The 20,838-nt window shown below is 40.3% G+C and overlaps 1 protein-coding gene across 2 annotated transcripts in view; it reads left to right on the plus strand.

Annotated features, from left to right (window-relative positions):
- Positions 1-355: 355 nt before the first annotated feature.
- Positions 356-20,838, plus strand: part of QSER1 (glutamine and serine rich 1) — a 46,476-nt gene continuing 25,993 nt past the window's right edge. For both annotated transcript variants that reach the window (XM_049780111.1, XM_049780112.1), the window contains exons 1-2: positions 356-475; positions 7,196-10,873. In XM_049780111.1, the coding sequence (XP_049636068.1) occupies positions 379-475; positions 7,196-10,873 (3,775 nt within the window). In that variant the 5' untranslated portion in view covers positions 356-378. The remainder of the gene's footprint in view (positions 476-7,195; positions 10,874-20,838) is intronic.

A 20,838-nucleotide genomic window follows, 5' to 3' on the forward strand; every position in this document is an offset into this window, starting at 1 on the left:
CGTGTACAAAATATAATTGTATGTGGGAAAGTTAAAATGAAGTGAAAAGTTTTGTCTTTTACTGAAGGAGAATATCTATATAGAGAGATTTATCTTGCGTCTTCGTAGACTCTAAATTATAAATATACTTCATTAAATTAATGCTATATAATTTTTATAATTTTACTATTATAATTTTATTAAAATTATACAAGTATTAAATAAAAATTGTTCACTGAATAGTCACAATTTTTGGAGACTTAAAAAACAAAGCAGAATAAAATATTTATATGCATATATTTTACTTTGGGATATATTTTATTTTCAAATGTAGGTCTTTCTGGAATCTATGATAATAGTGTGAATGGTGCCAGCACTAACACTAAAGAGTCTTCAGTAATGAATTTTCTCTCTGCTGTTGAATCTCGAACTGCTCAGGCTGCCTCTTCAGGAACTACTCTTTTACCACAATTCAGGGCTCCGTCCTGGCAGACAGGTGATGCTTGATTTTTTTAGAATTTTAAGTCCTGTAAAAATAGTAAGAAAATTTTAGATTTTATCATCTTGTTACTATGGTAGTGTCAATGTGGTGGCAATTATTTTCCAATGAATTTTAAATTCTGGAATTCCCCCTCCCCCCCAATTCCTATGTGAACAAATTTAAGAAATTATTACTGGCAGAAATTTAGTTTTAGCACTCTTGTGAAAACAAACAAGTTGAAGAAAATATGTAATTCTAAAGTAAAGTTGTAGGGGGTTGGGGATATCGTTTAAAATCTACAGCTTGGCTCATTTCTAATATTTTACTGCCTCAGTCCCAACCATTACTTCCCCCCATCCTCCCATGTAGGTGCAGCTAATGACATGAAGCTCACCACATAGAGTGATAAGTGCAGTTAGAGAAATAACTACACTGAAAACTATCATAACAATGTGAATGAATGAGGGAAAAAGAAAGCCTGTCTCGAGTACAGATGTGGGTGGGGTGGGGAGTAGGTAGATCTGGGAAATTGGTGGTGGGAATCCTGCACTGGTGAAGGGGGATGTTCTTTACATGATTGTAATCATACAACTACAATTATATTTGTAATCACGGTGTTTAAATAAAGATAATTAAAAAAAATCTACAGCTTGGGACCAGAGAGATAGCATGGAGGTAGGGTGTTTGCCTTGCATGCAGAGGGATGGTGGTTTGAATCCTGGTATCCCATATGGTCCCCAAAGCCTGCCAGGAGCAATTTCTGAGCATAGAGCCAGGACTAACCCCTGAGCATTGCCAGGTGACCCAAAAAACCAAAATATAAAATAAAATAAAACTGCAGCTTGGGGCCAAAGATAGCATGGAGGTAGGGCAATTGTCTGGCATGCAGAAGGATGGCCAGGAGTGATTTCTGAGAGTAGAGCCAGGAGTAACCTTTGAGCACTGCTGGGTGTGACCAAAAACCAAAAACAAATATATATCTGCAGCTCATACCTTGCATGTATGGAGCCCCAAGTTCAGTTCTTGCCTGAGATGACATAGCTTTAAACGCTACAAGGCCTAAGAATCATTATATTGTTGGTCCTGAACTTTGATCTGTCTGGACTGGTTGGCTGATTATTGTCAAGAATGGCCCCTGGCTTTTTGACCATTGCTTGGGAGACAAAACTCTCGATGTTAAGTTATTAACTGGCAGTTTAAGTGGTTATGTATATACTTGACATAGCAAAGGTTACTTTTTATTTCAACTTTATTAAAGTTTAATTGTAACATTTATATCATAATAATTTGAGATAGTTGGTTAATTAATACATATTACTGTATTTGTCATTTTGTGAGAAATTAAATTTCATATATTTTAGTGACTTCACCTGGGTAAGTTACCACTTACAAAGACTTGGAAGCAAAGAAGTAGTACAAGGGGCCGGGCGGTGGCGCTGGAGGTAAGGTGCCTGCCTTGCCTGCGCTAGCCTAGGACGGACCCTCGTTCGATCCCCCGGCGTCCCATATGGTCCCCCAAGAAGCCAGGAGCAACTTCTGAGCGGCACAGGGTGTGGCCCAAAAACCAAAAAAAAAAAAAAAAAAAAAAAAAGAAGTAGTACAAGAGGTAAAGTGATTGTCTTGCATATCTGCCTTGGTTTGGATCCCTAGCACCACATATGGTGATCCCCTGAGCCAGGAAAGGTCCTTGAACCTCATCAGGTTGGCCTAAAAGACAGACAAAAAACAGTCTTTGGGGCTCAGAACAATAGCATAGCAGGTAGGGCATTTGCCGTGCAAGCAGCTGACCTGGGTTCGATCTCCAGCATCCAATATGGTTCCCCGAACCTGCCAGGAGTGATTTTTTGAGCTCAGAGCCTGGAATAACCCTTGACTGCTGCTGGACGTGACCCCCAAACAAAACAAAACTAAAAGTCTTGGGACTGGGGCCTGTAGCAATAGCACAATGGTAGGGCATTTGCCTTGCACGCAACTGAACTGGGACAGACCTGGGTTTGATTCCTGGTATTCCATATGGTCCCCTGAGCCTGCCAGGAACAACTTCTGAGCACAAAGCCAGGAGTAGTCCTGAGCGCTGCTGGGTGTGACCCAAAACAACAACAAAAAAGGTCTTGGAACTGATTTTTATCATTAGTATAAAATTATTCTTAATTGAACAGATTTTATCACTAATCAGTAATGACCCGTAAGGGCCCAGAGAATCTAGCTATATATAGTGGGTAAGGCTTTTCCCAATCATCTCATATGATACCCAAGCATTGCCAGGTATGGCTCTGGAAATGCCACAAACAAAAATGGCCATGTAAGTTGATACTAACATATTATATTCATCTATATACATTTTTGTTTGTTTTGGTGCTCAGAGGTTACTCCCGGTTCTGCACTCAGAAATCACTTCTGGCAGGCTCAGGGGACCATATGGGATGCTTGGAACTGAATCCAGGTCCATCCTAGGTAGGCCGCATGCAAGACAATTGCCTTTCTGCTCTGCTATCTCTCCAAACAAACCAACCCCAAAAGGCTTAGGGAAAATATTTTTTTTTTTTTGGTTTTTGGGCCACACCTGGTAGTGCTCAGGGGTTACTCCTGGCTCTGCATTCAGAAATCGATCCTGGCAGGCATGGGGTGACCATATATGATGCCAAGGATCGAACCCGGGCTCATCCAGGGTTGGACGTGTGTGAGGCAAACGCCCTACCCTACTGTGCTATTGCTCAGGTCCCAGGATATTATATTTTTAATTAAGCCAATTAGCAGAGCTTCTAAGTATTTCTTAGCATTGTTTGATTTTCCTGCTTCTGACAAAGAATGAATGTTTTTGAAATAGAACAGAGTTTGAGTTTTTGCTTCCTGAATATTTAGTACTTTTATCTTTTTTTGTTTGTTTGTTTGTTTTTGTTTTTCGGGTCACACCCAGCAGTGCCTGGCTGTCTGCTCAGAAATAGCTCCTGGCAGGCACGGGGGACCATATGGGACACCGGAATTCGAACCAACCACCTTAGGTCCTGGATTGTCTGCTTGCAAGGCAAATGCCGCTGTGCTATCTCTCCGGGCCCATATTTATTACTTTTATTTAATTGGTTTTCTGTTCTAATTCCTATACAATGTTATTCTTTCAAGTGTAAATATAAATAAATATTTTGTCTTTGTAATAGTAATGCTTCTTTTTAGTTTTGTTTTGGACTATGCCCAGTGATGCTCAGGACTTACTCCTGGCTCTCTACTCAAGGGATCACTCCTGATGGTGCTAGAGGTACCATATAGGGTACTGGGAATCAAACCACTGTTGCCATAGGCATCTTACTGTTTAACTATCTCTTTAACTTTGTAATAGTAATATTTTGACAACATTAAATAGAAATAAATGAGACAAAAATGTTTCCAGAGGTTCAAAAAATAATTTCCACCTATTTTACAAAGATAGCTATATTGGGGGGAAGGGTTTGCCAGAGATTGAATCTCTGACATGCAAGATAACATGTTCAACGACACTAGTCTCATTCTTGATATTAAAACATTTTTGATTATAGCTCACTAAACAATACTAAAGTTCTTAAAAATGGAAGTAAGGGTTTCTGATTATAGTACTCATTTTAGAGAAGAGTTGTTTGATATTTATTCCTCTTTGATGTCTGTGGCTATATATATTTTGTGATACAAAGATATCAGTGTTTTTAATAAATTATTAGACTCTGCTGCAATTACTTGCTCATTCTTCTATAGGTGGACATTTAGGTAATTGTATTTTTGGTGGGGTGGGAGCCACACTCAGTTGTACTCGGGGCTTACTCCTTGTTCTATGCTCAGGGATTAGTCCTGGCAGTGCTTAGAGGGTCGTTTAGGATTCTGAGGATCAAATTGGAATTGTCTGCTTACAAGTGCTATTTGCTTCAGCCCCTCTTAGATAATTTTTCCTTAAACATTCTACAAGTAACATACAATAATTTTGGACAAATAGAAATACCAAAAAATTTGTTGTTGTTGGAGGAAGGGTTGGGTCAAACCTTGTGATCAAGTGTCTCTAGTGCTTCATGCAGGGGACTTTGTGATGTTGGAATCTAACCCAAACACTCCAACCCTTAGAAATAGCTCCCTGCTCCTATAATTATTTTCATGGAATAATGCTGCAGATGTGTTTGTGTCCCTAAGCAAAAACTTAGTGGGTCAGATAAATTTCCACTAGGAATAAGCGGGAAACACGAAGCGGACGAATATGAAATATGAAATAATGATACCACACACAGTAAGTGTGGGGTCAACACATCTCTGGCAAGAGTGTGACAAATTTAGTCTTAGGCAAAGGAGTATTTAAAGGGAAAAGAGAGGCAATCGTAACATGAAAGGAATGTAATGTACATTGATTTCAGAACAAATATACATAACTTTAGGTGGTCTGTAATCTTAGAATAGAATAGGTTTCAGTTAGAGGATAAAAGGAAGACTAAATTCTTACATATAAAAGAAGTTTCCTGGCCCTACGTGTTATTAGGTGTTATTTTTTATGTAAATTAAGGGATAGCAGAAATCCTGGTTTACTCCTGATAACAAATATTCTTGACCTGAGGGAAATAGTATTCTAGCTAGGGGCTAAGACCCACTTCCTATGATCTGATAATAGAAAGAGAATAATACTAAAGAAAGGGATACAATAATTATACCTAGTGAAATAATCTAGTTCTACACTGACCAAACCTGTTTGCAAGCAGGTATTCAAAGTGACAGAGAGAGTTTCTTAAGACAGAAATCATTATACTTTGAAGCTCAAAAGTAGCTGGTGAGCTTTGAGTTGCAAATATACCAAACCAGCAGGGAACTTCTGGCAGTATTGCTTTGGTACTGAAATTCTTTTGTGAGTGCAGTATAGCTAAAGCGGAATATCTGTAGTAAACAGAAACGAATTAAAGGGAAAAATGTTGAGTCACTACTATGTAGGAAGTATGACAGAAGTATCGCCAGTGATCCACGCAAAGGGTCAGTGATAGACCTCTAAACGGGCCTTCTGGCAGATATTTCTTGAGAGAAAAATTAGGCACTGCACCAGGAAGGCAAAAGCCACATCTGGTGCATGCCCTCCTATGTGGGGGGTAACAGAATAAGCTTCTAGAATTAGGTCTACTGGGTCATAAAGATAAGTAGTTTTACTTTGCTATATGTGATAGAATGATTTTATGAAATGTTAATATCTTCATAGTATTAAGTATGCATCTGCTGTTACTCAGAGTTGTTCATGTGAAGTCAAAGCTTGAAATGCAGCATACTTTTCAAATGGTTATCTTTGGCTACAAGAACTCCACTGTTAGCTTCATTGTTTTGTATGCATCGCATTAAATGTAGGCATTTACTTTCTGTTTTAATCTTGACATTTTAATTATTTTTTTTATTTTTTTTTTTTTGGTTTTTTGGGCCACATCCAGTGATGCTCAGGGGTTAATCCTGGCTATGCGCTCAGAAATCACTCTTGGCTTGGGGGACCATATGGGACACCGGGGCATCGAATCGCAGTCCATCCTAGGCTAGAGCTGGCAAGGTAGACACCTTATCGCTCCATGCCACTGCTCCAGCTCCAACATTTTCTATTAGTATTTTAACTTGGGGTTTCAGGGTAAATTAATTATTAGAGTCAAGGAATGCTTTGGTGGTTTCTTAGTTTTCAGATCTCTTTTTCTAACTCATTTGTGTATAATTGTAGACATGAATTACAGATACATAGCTTTGTGACTTTTTGCTTTAAGAAAGTGAGGTGTGGGCCCGGAGAGATAGCACAGCGGTGTTTGCCTCGAAAGCAGCCGATCCAGGACCAAAGGTGGTTGGTTCGAATCCTGGTGTCCCATATGGTCCCCCGTGCCTGCCAGGAGCTATTTCTGAGCAGACAGCCAGGAGTAACCCCTGAGCACCGCCGGGTGTGGCCCAAAAACCAAAAAAAAAAAAAAAAAAAAAAAAGAAAGTGAGGTGTGGGGCCAATGTGGTGGTGCTAGAGGTAAGGTGTCTGCCTTGCCAGCGCTAGCCTAGAATGGACTGCGGTTGGATCCCCCAGAGTCCCATATGGTCCCCCAAGCCAGGAGCGACTTCTGAGCGCATAGCCAGGAGTAACCCCTGAAGCGTCACCAGGTGTGGCCCAAAAGCCAAAAAAAAAAAAGAAAGAAAGGGGCCCGGAGAGATAGCACAGCGGTGTTTGCCTTGCAAACAGCCGACCCAGGACCAAAGGTGGTTGGTTCGAATCCCGGTGTCCCATATGGTCCCCCGTGCCTGCCAGGAGCTATTTCTGAGCAGACAGCCAGGAGTCACCCCTGAGCAACGCCGGGTGTGACCCAAAACCCCCCCCCCCCAAAAAAAAAAAAAAAAAGAAAGAAAGAAAGAAAGTGAGGTGTTGAGCCGGAACAATAGTGCAGCAAGTAGGGTATTTGCCTTGTACATTGTTGACCTGGGTTTGATCCCTGGCATCCCAAGCCAGCTGGGAGTAATTTCTGAGTGCAGAGGTTCCATAAGCCCTGCCAGGAATAAGCTCTGAACACTGCTGGATGAGAGTCAGAACCAAAATAATGTATGTATTCAAAAAAAGGGAAAAAGTGAGGTATTTTGAAATGTAAAATTCAAGGCTCACATGCAGAATTTTTTAAATCTATATAGTCCTCAACACATTAAAATCTGTACAAGCCTGACAAAACTTTAATTGTTTCTAATATGAACACATTAATTATTTGTGCTATAACTGCATACATGTTATTGCTTTCATAGGTATGCATTCTTCATCAGCAGCTGAGCTGTTTGTTACTGGACCTTTGCCAACCACTGGAACACTTTCATCTGCTGCTCTCCCTGCTTATCAGCATCCTACTACCTTTAGCAATAGAAACTTCGTTACCACCTCACCATTGGTGCTTCCAGATACAACCTTTAACACTACATCAAATGGAATTTTAAGTCCTCATGATCCTTTGCTACAAATTAAGACTTCCCAGGGAACTATTCCAACTGCTTTGGCATTTGAGCGACTGGGAAATTCTGCGTTAAGTAACAGCATACCACCTCAGTCTTCAACATATCGTTCAGCTCAAGAATCTGCACCCCATCTTTTACAACCTCAATTTAGTTTGTTGCCTTCAGCACTAGGAGGAGTCCAGCAAACTCCTCAAGCCTACAATTCAACTCTCTTTCCAAATTCTACTGCTTCCATTGAAAGAGCTCTTCTTCGAGAATGTAGTGTTATTAAACACCATCAGCGGCCTTCAGGTACCCAGTCTATTCAGGCACAACTGACTGGTTCACAGCATTCCTTACATAGTTATCTATCAAATGCAAGCATAGCTAATTTTCAGGAAACAACCAGGCAGTCTTTATCCTGTAGCCCAATTGGAGATTCTACTCAGGTGAGCAATGGAGGATTACAACAGAAGACCTCCCAAGTCTCTGTGGAACTTGCTCAATCCTATACATCTGCAATTCCATCATCAGGATATCCTCCTCCTACTACTACAGAAGTAAAGAGCTGTCCTACCAAACAACCACTAATATCAACTAAAAACCCTAAACCTCAAAGTGTGCAAACACTAAGCTACTCAAAAACTTTGCATAACCAGAGTTCTGTAATATCGGGCCAAGCACAAATTTATTCTACAGCACAGCTACCAAGCCTTTTATCTGTTAGTCAGTCTCAAAATTATGGTGTAGTACAGCCACATAACGTGCCATCAATTGTTCATTCACAGGTTTATAGGCCCAGCAAAGTAGAGAAGTTGCCATCCTTATATAAAACACTGACTTTTTCTGGATCACCACAGACTTCTGAAAATCAGACACTAAATTACTCGTCTAATCAACAAGAGGTACTATCATCAGTTCCAACTGAGAATTACCCTGCTCAAACAAGAGGTCTGTCTTCAGTTAGCCAGTCTCAGAGTTTTTCAACTAACCATTCTCAGGGTTTATCACCAGGTAGCCAGACACAGGCTAGTTATTCACCTCAATCACAAGTGTTATCAGTTGTTAGTCCTTCAGAAAGCTATGCTTCAGGGCAGTCCCTCACATTAACAGCCCCATCTCTTTCATATTCTTCTGCTTCTAGGGCTCAGAATTTGTCAGATTCTAGCCCTACCCAGAATTATATTTCTATGCATTCTTCCCAAAATGTTCAGACCCAAGGATCATCGTCTCCTCATTCCCAAAAGTTTTTGCCTGTTGTCCAGTCATCATCTTTTGTACCTGCTACTCACTGTCAAACATTACAGGATAATATACCATCCCCTGATCCAAAGGCCTATGCTGAAAGAAAACTTGACTCTACTGTGTATACGCCTTCAAAGCAAGACAGTGATTTTCCAATGCAAGAGTTACCAGTACTACAGCCACAAGTATCTCTAGAGTCATCAACCCAACGGCTATCAGATGGGGAAATTAACGTTCAAGAATCGGCTTATAAAGTGTCAAAGGCAGAGGAACGATACTCTCAGAGTGTAATAAGAAGCAATTCTGGTCTTGAAGAACAAGTTGTTGGGATTGCTTTGCAAGGGTCAAAAAAAGAAGAAAGCATGGTTGATTCAGTGACACAACTTAATCAACAAATTGGACAAGTCAGTAGTGCAGCAACCCTTGATATGAAGAAGGCAACTAATTTAATGCAGACTCCAGAAATAAGATTGGATACGAAAGAAATGAACCAGCAGCATTCACTGATGCATAAAGTAATTGAAACTAAGGTCCAGGAAGAGCATGATCAAATAATTAATCCCTCATCTCAGATTCAAATTCCAAATCATACTTTAGGGCATGGCCACCAGACAACCCTTCCTAATACACAGGTTCTTTTAGATCCTGCCTGCGATTTACAGATTCTTCAGCAATCAATACTGCAAGCAGGCTTAGGACAAGTAAAGGTACCTTTACAAGTACAGCGTGTTCAAAGTCCTCAACAAATGGTCCATCCTTTCCTTCAAATGGATAGTCAGATTCAGAGTAATGGTGATCATTCTCAACAACAGCAGCTCCACTCTCAAAATTCTGAAATGATGAAAATGGACCTCTCAGACTCTTCAAAACCATTACAGCATCTAACAACAAAGGGTCACTTCAGTGAAACAGGTCAGCATGATTCAAAGAATCAGTTTGTTTCCCTTGGATCAATATGTTTCCCAGAGGCGATGCTTCTTGGTGAGGAAAGAAATATTCTATCTAATGTAGATGATATTTTAGCTGCTACAGCAGTAGCTTGTGGGGTCACACCTTCTGATTTTACCAAGGCAACTTCAAATGCAACCATTCCGGCTCTTGAAGATGGCGATTCTAAATCTCATTTTCAGCAGTCATTAGAGGTAGGACCTGAGACTTCAGATTTTAACTCCATCACAGCGACAGTCGGAAAGCCACAGACTATAAACGCTATTTCTTTAAATGGAAATCAAGTTACTCTAAACCTTTCAGCAGTATCAAGCCTTCAGTCAAAAATGTCTCTCGATCAACAACACATGGAAACATCTGGTCAAAGTAAAGCAGCTAAAATAATTTCGCCAGCGATTGGACCAAGTCATGACGTTCAGGAGCAAATTTCTGGCTCATTCAAAAAACAGTCTGCTGCCAATCATGACTCTGAAGAGGACAACAATGTTCCTGTTGATAGTACGTTAAATAATAACCGTAACCAGGAATTTGTTTCTAGTAGTAGAAGTATAAGTGGCGAGAGCGGTACATCAGAGAGTGACTTCACCTTAGGAGGTGATGACAATGGTGTTTCTGTGAACCCGGCTCAGAGCGCACTTGCACTGCTGACCTTGGCTCAACCTGGGGATGCAATCAGTGTGAGGATGGAAGAAGAAAACCAAGATTTAATGCATTTCAACCTTCAGAATAAAAACACGCAAGGAAAGGGGCAAACTAAAGAGGAAGACTGCAGTAACCAGAAGCAGCTGAAAAGACCAACCCATCACAAACGCCAGAATCCAAGGGGAACAGATTTATATTTGCCCTGTACTCCTCCTTCCTTGGAAAACTGCCATGACGGTTATCAGCATCAAGAAAAAATGAGACAGAAAATCAGAGAAGTAGAGGAAAAGCAGCCAGAGGTCAAAACAGGATTTATCGCCTCTTTTTTAGATTTTCTGAAATCTGGGCCCAAGCAGCAGTTTTCCACTCTGGCTGTGCGAATGCCAAACAGGACTAGACGGCCAGGGACCCAGACGGTTCGTACATTTTGTCCCCCATCACTTCCAAAGACTTCCTCCACAGCACTCACACCTCTTGTGTCTGAAACTGGAAGTAGTAGCTCATTAGAAAAAGCTGATAATGAACTTAGAAATTTGGAATCTGGATCTTCATTTTCTTCCGATGAAGAAGATCCTGGAGCATGCGGTCGGGATATTTGTAAAAGCTCCTCTGCCAGTTTAACTTCTTTGGAGGCTCCTTCTGATAAAAAGAAGAAAACAGGTAAAGTTTTAAATTTTAGATATATAGATACAGTTTTCCACTGTGATTTTTCTGGGTATAAACAATTTCCAGCTTCTTCAGCTTAAAGCAAATCTGCAAATTTTTGTGTTTTATGTTTGTTTGGGGAGAGGCATATCTAGTTGTGGTCAGGGGTTGTTACCTCTGGTTCTGCATTCTGGAGTTATTCCTCAGTCAGGGGACCATATGTGATATTGAGAATCAAACTCAGTTTGTAAAACAAATGCCTTATTCTTCAGCCCTCATGCCTGCATGTTTTTAGGACAAATATGCATAGGTACATATCTTAGGGACACTTAAAAAAATGTTCTTTGTCTGTGAAAAGAAGCTCTGGGTTTTAGGTCAATTATCTTCATGTGTTGGGGCTCTTTTTCATGCGTTTCTTATATAGTATGCTCTCCAAACTTCTAGAGACATCTTGAGATGGCTTACGGATATGAAGTGTTGTGTGAGGGGCTCTGACTATAAACTAGTATGGTTTCTAGGCATGATGATTTAACTGAAGAATATTTTACTATTAAGAATGGTTATATGCACCACGTACATTAATTAAGATAAAATGGAAAACTTCTGTGGTAGACTATATACCCCAATTATTGGGTGTGTGTTTCATTTTCCTCTGTAATTAAGGGGAAATGTAGCAGTGTTTCCCAGTGCTGCCATCTCCAACCACCTCCATTCCCCAATATTGAACATTTCAGCAGATGTTAATAGCCTTGGTTGCAATTAAGAATGATGTTTGTTTGCATGAAGTAGGATAGATCTTAAGGTGCTGAGTAGTTGTGTTGGTTTGTTTTTGTTTTTTTAAGTTTTTTTTTTTTTTGGGACACACCCGGCAGTGCTCAGGGGTTACTCCTGGCTGTCTGCTCAGAAATAGCTCCTGGCAGGCACGGGGGACCATATGGGACACCGGGATTCGAACCAGCCACCTTTGGTCCTGAGTCAGCTGCTTGCAAGGCAAACGCCGCTGTGCTATCTCTCCGGCCCCAATGTTTTTTTGTTTTTTTGTTTTTTTTTCCCTCAGAAAAAGAAGTTATAATCTACTATGGGGGTGGGAGGTGTTTAGGCCACACCTAAACACTCCTGGCTCTTTCCTCAGTGGTCACTACTGGCAGGGGTCGGGTTACCATATGGGGTGCAAGGGTTTGAACCCAGGTTGGCTGCATGCAAGGAAAGTACCTTTACCCATAGGACTATTATTTTAGCTCCTAAATTACTACCTTAAATGTAAAATCGTAAATTACTTTTATATGGAGTATGCTAAGGAAAAAGTTTATTACTAAAAATTTTTCTTAGCAGGGCCAGAGCAATAGCACAGCTGATAGGATGCTTTTACCTTGCTTGTAGCCAATTCAGGTTCAATTCCTAGTATCCCAGATGGTTTCCTGACAGTGCCAGGAGTGATTCCTGAGTACAGATCCAGGAGTGACATTGAACACTGACACTGAACATTGTCAGGAGTGACCCCAAAACATAAAACAAATTAAAATTCATAGCTACCACCTCTGTACTTAAACCTAGTAGAATGTTGTGAAAAATACACTAGTTTCTTTTCTTTATTTCTCTTTTGGGGTGGGGCACACTTGGCTATTCTTAGGGCTTACTCCTGAGTCTGTGCTCATGGGTCACTCTTAGTCCTGGGGACACTATGTGGCATCAGGGACTGAATCTGGATTGGCTGATTACTAGGTAAGCACCTCACTTGCTCTACTGTTACTCTGGCCTGGAGATATGCATTGGCAGCAGCAGTGTACAGCTGATAGAAGTAAAGTAAATGAAATTTCCAGGTCCATACAACTAGTTAAGGGGAAGACCTGAGCCCTGCTTTCCTCTCTCCTCTCTCTCTTCTCTCTTCTCTCTCCTCTCTCCCCTCTCCCCTCTCTCCTCTCTCCTCTCTCCCTTCTCTCTTCTCTCTCCTGTCTCCTCTCTCCTCTCTCCTCTCTCTCCTCTCTCTTCTCTCTCTTCTCCTCTCTCACCCCTCAGGTGTCATTCATTTCTTTGTTGTTGTTGTTATTCATTTGTTTCTGGGTCACACTCAGGGATTACTCCTGGCAGACTAGGAAGACCATCTGGGATGCCAGGGATCAAACCCAGGTTGGCTGCTTGCAAGGCAAATGCCCTACTTGCTGTGCTCTCGCTCTGTTTTGCATTTATTATAGATTCTTTCTTTTTTATAAGGCCTCCCAAGGAGCTGTGCAATACTTTAGGCCTTGCAGTACTGGGGTTTATCCATTCATGTCTGCAGTGCTCATGGATTGTCATAGCTGTACCTGGCAAAATTTGGAGCACCATGTAGTGTTGAAATCAAACCGGGTCGGAGCAATAGTGCAGCGGTAGAGCATTTGCCTTATACGCAGCTGATCCAGGATGGACCTTGGTTCGATCCCCAGCATCCCATATGGTCTCCCATGCCAGGAGCGATTTCTGAGTGCATAGCCGGGAGTAACTCCTGAGTGTCACAGGGTGTGCCCCCCCAAAATAAAAACCCCAGGATTGACCACATGTAAATATTATCTCTGATCCTAGATACCTTTGCTCTATTGAAAAATTTCCTTGAATGGTTCAGAGATTCCAGTGGACAGTGGCACTTTACCAAGCTCTAGGCCTGTCACTCCATGACCCTCCTGAATATGGCTGTGTATTTCTAATGGCCTCCAATATTGCTAAGCCTAAGCATTAAACCATCTCATTAGTTGAGTGCTTATCACCAGGACTAGCCCTGGGGCAGTCCTAGGGAGGGCTCACCGTCCCCCAAAAATTGTTTCCTTGCATTTCTTAGTTTGCGGATAGTTGTTTTGAGTTTTCCTCCACACCTTCTGAGATGTCTCCTCAACCCTATATATTCTTAATTTTTTTTCCTGTGTTTTCCTTCATTTGTTGAGAATAATCTTGTGCTTTTCTCAAATAAGAAATTAACTAGTTAATCAACATAAATTAAATTAATTTTCAAATAAAATTTTGGTAAACTTCACTAATAGAAATCATTATGTATGAAGTTTTCTGTGTATTTTGTATCTCTGATTAACTAATAGTGGATATTGTTTTGTCCTTTGCTTTTTTTGTTATGTTTTTGTCTGGTTTTGGTTTCATGACTGAATGAGAAAAATGGATTCCCTTTTCAGTTTTCACCTTTGTAAAAAATTTTTTATTTGTTTATGTTGGCCAGGAGGGGCACACCCTCAATACTTTGAAGTCACTTCCAGCTGTGCTTAAGGAAGCATGTAATGACTAAGGTTGAAGCCAGGGTTTCCACTTGAAAAACACCTGATCAAAACGAGCCCTATGAGTCACCTTCCTGCTCCCCTTTTCAGCTTTCTGAAGCAAATTGGAGAGTTGAAATTTTTTCACAAATGATTTGTTTAATTTGCCTTAAACTCATCTGGACCTGCGATTTTCTTTGTCAGAGGGCTACTAGTGCGGGACCAGAGCTATAGCACAGCAGGTAGGGTGTTTGCCTTGCACGTGGCCGACCTGGGTTTGATCCCAGCATCCATATGGTCCCCTGAGCCTGCCTGGAGTGATTCATGAGCACAGAGCCAGTAGTAACCCCTGAGCACCACCAGGTGTGGCCCAAAACCCTCCCCCCCCCAAAAAAAATAAAAAATTCAACTTATCTCTTTCTTCTTCACTGTTTTGGCAGTTTGTATCTTTGTATTTTGTTTTATTTCCTTTCCCCCTTCCTCTAGTTTTTGTTGTTTTGATGAGAGACAGTGGCACATGTCCAATGATGTTTCTGATGCACTTAGTTTCCAGTTCTATTCATTTCTGGTGCTCCTTCACAATCTGGTTGTATTGCTTACCAGGTACGGTCTAACTTTTGTTTCCCCAGTGGTTTCCCCAGGGGTTGCTCACCAGTCTACAGTGCTTGTAATAGCAACAGAATGAAACAGAATAGTAATAGATACAGAATGATCTCATATGTGATCTCTAAAAGATACATAGGAAGATTCCAAAAAAAGAGAAACAAAAGTAACACAGCCGAACTTATCCATACAGTTGCCTTGGTGGATGGGAGAGCTGAAAGGAAAGAGGAGCATTAGAGCCCATGGGGAGAGATGTGGATACACTGGTGATGGGTGGAGTTTTGGAGTTATGTACTTGAGAAATCATCATTAATAGGTACGAGCTTCAATCAGTTAAATATATCATAATGCACTACAAGTGAGGATATGTAGGTGGGTCTCCAGAATGAAACTCCAGTTTAAGCTTTTTTTGTTTTATTTTGGTGGTGTTCAGAGGTTACTCCTGGCTCTGTGCTCAGATGTCATTCTGGCACAGGGCTGGGGGAACCATATGGGATGCCCTGGAATAGGCCCAGGCCGATCACAGGCAAGGCAAGGCTCTACTGCTGTGCTATCACTCCAGCCCCTCCTGGCCCTTTTTATGGTTTGCTTTTAGGCCATACCCAGTCAGGATCTAACCAGGACTTGCACATGCCTAGTGTGCATTATAGTCTTATCTCTCCAATCCCTAATATAACATTTTTTTATTGTCTCTGCTCTTATTTAATAGTAGCAATGATAGCAAACGTCCTGCTCTCCTTGATAAACACATGGTGTTTGTGAAATATTTGTTGTCAATTTCTGATATGCTACTAAATTTCAAAGTTTCCATTTTGTTTTAGGGATTTTTGGAATTTTCTTTCTTTTTTTTTTTTTTTTGATTTTTGGAATTTTCTTTTTTTTTTTTTTTTTTTTTTTTGGTTTTTGGGTCACACGTGGCAGTGCTCAGGGGTTATTCCTGGCTCCAGGCTCAGAAATTGCTCCTGGCAGGCACAGGGGACCATATGGGGCGCCGGGATTCGAACCGATGACCTCCTGCATGAAAGGCAAACGCCTTACCTCCATGCTATCTCTCCGGCCCCGATTTTTGGAATTTTCAAAGTTAATCATGGGTTCTGGATTATTTTCATATGCTTTCATGAGCTTCTGAAAAATCATTTGTCTCATTCATCTATTACTTGGTTTTAGAATGTTTGTAAAATGTTGTTTGTTTGTTTTGTTTTTTCATTTGTTTGTTTTATTGCTGGGACCATTTCAAGAGTTACTCTGGGGGCCCGGAGAGATAGCACAGCGGTGTTTGCCTTGCAAGCAGCCGATCCAGGACCAAAGGTGGTTGGTTTGAATCCCAGTGTCCTATATGGTCCCCCGTGCCTGCCAGGAGCTATTTCTGAGCAGACAGCCAGGACTAACCCCTGAGCACCGCTGGGTGTGGCCCCTCCCCCCAAAAAAAAGAGTTACTCTGGGTCCACTAGATAACACCTAATAGTACTTACCAGGAATGTTTGTTTTGGGGGGCCAAGGATCTCAGGCTTCAGTCATGCTAAGTATGTACTCTGCCACTTGATCAATCTAAATCATGAGATCCATGATTTAGTTCAGTCTATTGATTTTCAAATGCCAGTTCAGTGACCAGTGTCGATCCAGAGGTATGAAATGTTGACAGCCACAGTCAGCCAACTGTAAAATTTAAATTACGAGTTTTATTTGGGACATTTCATTCCTGGATTTATGAATGAGATTTCTTTCAAATGTGAGATTGTATTCTAGTACTTCTTTGTTCAGGAATAGTTTTGTTTTTTTTTGGGGGGGGGCTACACCCGGCTGTGCTCCGGGGTTACTCCTGGCTGTCTGCTCAGAAATAGCTCCTGGCAGGCATGGGGGACCATATGGGACACCGGGATTCAAACCAACCACCTTTGGTTTTGGATCAGCTGCTTGCAAGGCAAACACCGCTGTGCTATCTCTCCAGGGCCACATTTTTTTTTTTTAATAAATGAGGACAATTTTGTCCTAACTTTGAAAATTTTTGAATACATAATAAATTTGGCAGAACTTTCTAAGATAAATATATCTAGAACTTGCATATTTTTTTCCCTTTGAGGTTGTTAGATCTGTCTAGGTCAATTCCAAAAGTAGATGGAAAGATATTTTTTAAAAAAGTAAAATTTTCCCTTTCATTTTGACGTTGATTATAAATTAGTGTGTAGTAGTCCCTTAGGGAGCAGAGCAATAGTACAACAGGGAAGGCACTTTGCTTACATCTTCCATGCTACTGACCTGGGTTCAATCCTGGCACAACATATGGTTAGCCCTTGCTGGGCTGATCCCTAATCACAGAACCAGGAGTAAGCTGTGAACCACCACTAGGTATGACCTCTCCTCTCTCCCTAAGAAACAGTTTCAGTTTTTTTTCAGTTTCTTGTTTCTTATATTTATGTTTAATCATATTACTTGGTCAATTGTTTCTTTGGGGCACACCTGACTGTGTTCAGGGTTTACTCCCAGCCCTGTGCTTGTGGGTGAGAGGTCACTCCTGCAGTATATCAGAAATCAAGCCTAGACTGCTAGACCATTGAGTTATTTCTCTGGCTTCATACTTTTCTTTCTTGCTATCAAGTATTTTTAACTATGGTCATTTAATTTAATATATACTTTTTGATGTCTTGAATTTAATACTCAAGTTATTATTCAGTTGTTTGCTTTCTAATGAGTGGCACTTTTTTCTTTGCTTTTATATAATCTTTTCCCATTTCTTTGTCTTTTTTTTTTATTACTAATTTATGGGCCTGCTACATTATGGTCAAGAAAATGTGCCTTGTGTTGGAGAGATAGTACAGATTTGCCATGTATGTGATCAGCCTATATTTGATCCCCAGCATCCAATATGATTCCCCCAAGCACTACCAGGAGTAATTCCTGAGTCAGAGCCAGAAATAACTGAGCATTACTGAGTGTGCCCTCCACAAAAATTTGAATTTTTAAAATCTATGTCCTAAATAATGCCTGTGTTTTGAAATTTATGAATCAGTAATTTGGTAAATGGCTAGCTTTTATAAATATCTCATGAGTATCAATAGCTAAGAAATTTTGTTTGAGGATCTGGAGCGGTGGCACAAGGGGTAAGGCATCTGCCTTTCCCAGGCTAGCCTAGGATGGATAGTGGTTCGATCCCTTAGCGCCCCATATGGTCCCCCAAGCCAGGAGCGATTTATGAGTGCATAGCCAGGAGTAACCCCTGAGTGTCACCGGGTGTGGCCTGGCCCCCACCCCAAATTTTTTGTTTAATAATTTATTGCTTTATGTCATTTTTATTTTTATTTAGTAAATGATTAGTAATATAAGAAAATGGATATGTTATATATTGGAAGTGAATAACTGATCTATAATTTCCCTTAAAATATCGTAGCAGGAGCTGGAGCAATAGTAACGGAGGGTAGAGAGCTTACCGTGCTTGAGGCTGACTTGGGTTTGATCCACAGCTTCCATATGATATGCCCAGGAGTAATTCTTGAACTTTTCCAGATGTGATCCAAAAACCAAAACCAAATATCTTAGCAAATATAAAAGGAGATTTGAATAGTTTAAGTATACCAAAATGTTCAGAATTATTACAGTTTGGTTATGATATGTGGTATATATGGTTGTTTGTATTTTCTATTTTGGTACATGCTTGAGATTTTAAAGTTTTAGTAAATTCCACTATCCTTATTTGTTTGTAGATTGCTTGATCTGTTGATTCCTAGAAACTATGTGTTTAAAAATTTACAGCTGTATAATTTTAAAAACTGATTACTTGATATGTTTTAATTCTGTCTATTGTTTGCATTAAATATTTATCTTATGGGCCAGAGAGATAACACAGCAGTAGGGCGTTTGCCTTGCAAGCAGCCAATCCAGGACAGATGTGGTTCAAATCCCAGCATCCAATATGGTCCCCTGTGCCTGCCAGGAATGCTTTCTGAATGCAGAGCCAGGAGTAACCCCTGAGCACCACCGGATGTGACCCCCCTAAAAATTTTTATCATAACTCCCACCCCTTTTACCTTTTAGATCGAGACGTCTGCCTTTTTCTTAGAACCTTGGGGCACAAAGTACTTTGTTTTACCTCATATTTCTGCATTTTTCTATAAAGCTAAGAAGGAGATGTAGTTAATCATCTTAAGTACACACCCTGTCTTAACATCCAAAGCATACATCCTGTTTTCTATAATCCCCTTACCCTGTCTTCCCTAAACACAGAAGCACACACCCTGTTGTAACCCCCTCTCACTTTCTACCTGCTTGGCTGGCACACAGTCCATACATTATTCTCTACCTTACTCTCCCCTAATATAAATATTCATTTCCTACTTAAAATAAACTGAGTTACTCTCCCAGAAAAAAAAATCATAATAAAATGTTTCTTCCTCATTTAGCTTATTATTTCTTTTAAATATTGATCTTCTAATTTTATTGTTAACCATCTTTGGTGTATTTTCTTTCTTTTTCTTTTTTTTTGTTGTTGTTTATTATTTTTTTAGACCTCACTCGGCTCTGCTCAGAGAATTACTCCGGGCTTTGTATTGTTCTCAGAAATTGCTCCTGGTGGACTTGGGACCATATGGGATGCCGAGTATCAAACCCCAGTCAGCCAAAGGAAGGCAAATACCATATCCTCTGTGCTCTCACTCTGGCCCCTTTTATATCTTTTTTTTAGAATGTTTCTTGCAAAATATAATTCACGTATGGGAAATACACACAAGGATAGCACATGTAACAATTTCCATAAATGCAGACATTATTTAAGCCATATTCCCTGACCACAGTGTAGTAATTTTATAGATGAAGAGCAGAAAGAAAAAAGAAACAAAAAAATAAATTCAGCTTATGACCTTTAAAAAGAAACACTTTAAGAGCTATCTAGTTATGACTTTTTTGCTTTTTATATTTCTTTTATCCCAAAACAATGTTTTTGTTTAACTTGTTTTAAAACTAAATATAGGGGCCAGAGTGATAGCACAGCAGATAGGGCATTTGCCTTGCACATGGCCAACCTGGGTTTGATCCCTGGCATCCTATATAGTCCATTGAGCCTGCCTGGAGTGATTTTTGAGCACAGAGCCAGGAGTAACCCCTGAACGCCACCAGGTGTAGCCCAAAAACCAAAATAATAATAATAATAATAATAAATAGAAAAACAATATAAAGGACATTACAGAGTAATAACACATTTTCCCTCTTTAATTGGCAAGCTAAATGCCTTTCAAAAACTAGTATTTGCAGGGCCGGTGAGGTGGCTCTAGAGGTAAGGTGTCTGCCTTGCAAGCACTAGCCAAGGAAGGACCGCAGTTCGATCCCCCATCGTCCCATATGGTTTCCCCAAGCCAAGGGCAATTTCTGAGCGCTTAGCCAGGAGTAACCCCTGAGCATCAAATGGGTGTGGCCCAAAAAATAAAAACAAAACAAAAAATGGCTTTCAAAAATTAGTATTTGTTTGATTAAAAGAAATGTGTAAGGTACTATTACTTGTTTTGCTCTTTCCCTTTGTTACTGCAGTGATGACTGGAGGTTGTGCTCTTGGTTTTTATGCCTGAAGCCCCTATCTTATTACTGTTTTCAGATCTTCTGTCTTGTTTCTTAACACTCAATAAAGTATGTTTTATCTTGGTGTTTGTTTAGATGTTTACATATTTCCCACATTCTTCCTTGCACCTCTTACTCTAGGGAATACATTGTTTACAATCAAAACTTATATTTTCCTTTTCTGGGAGATAACTAATGATAATGTCTTATGTTTGTCCATAAACAGTTGTGGTTATGCCACATTTTAATGATACTGCTATTAAACTTATTTTTTATTATTAACATAAACAAGGATTCTCAATTGTTATATTAGTAGAATTGAATAATATAAAATTGCTAGTAAATCTAGTATTAAGTGATATTTATATGGTAAATATAGCACAACAGATAGAGCATTTGCCTTGCACCTGGCTGACCTAGGTTCAATCCCTGGACATTCCCCATCCCCAAGCCTACTATGAGAAACCCTTGAGCACCACCTAGTGGGCCATAACTCCTCCCCAAAGATTTTTTTCCTTTTAAGTTTTTGGGTCACATCCAACTGTGCTTAGGGTTTACTCCTGGCTCTGTGGTCAGGAATCCTAATGGTGCTCAAGGAATCAT

This window comes from Suncus etruscus, chromosome 9 (genome assembly GCF_024139225.1).
Source record: "Suncus etruscus isolate mSunEtr1 chromosome 9, mSunEtr1.pri.cur, whole genome shotgun sequence".
In the NCBI taxonomy this organism is placed as follows: Eukaryota; Metazoa; Chordata; class Mammalia; order Eulipotyphla; family Soricidae; genus Suncus; species Suncus etruscus.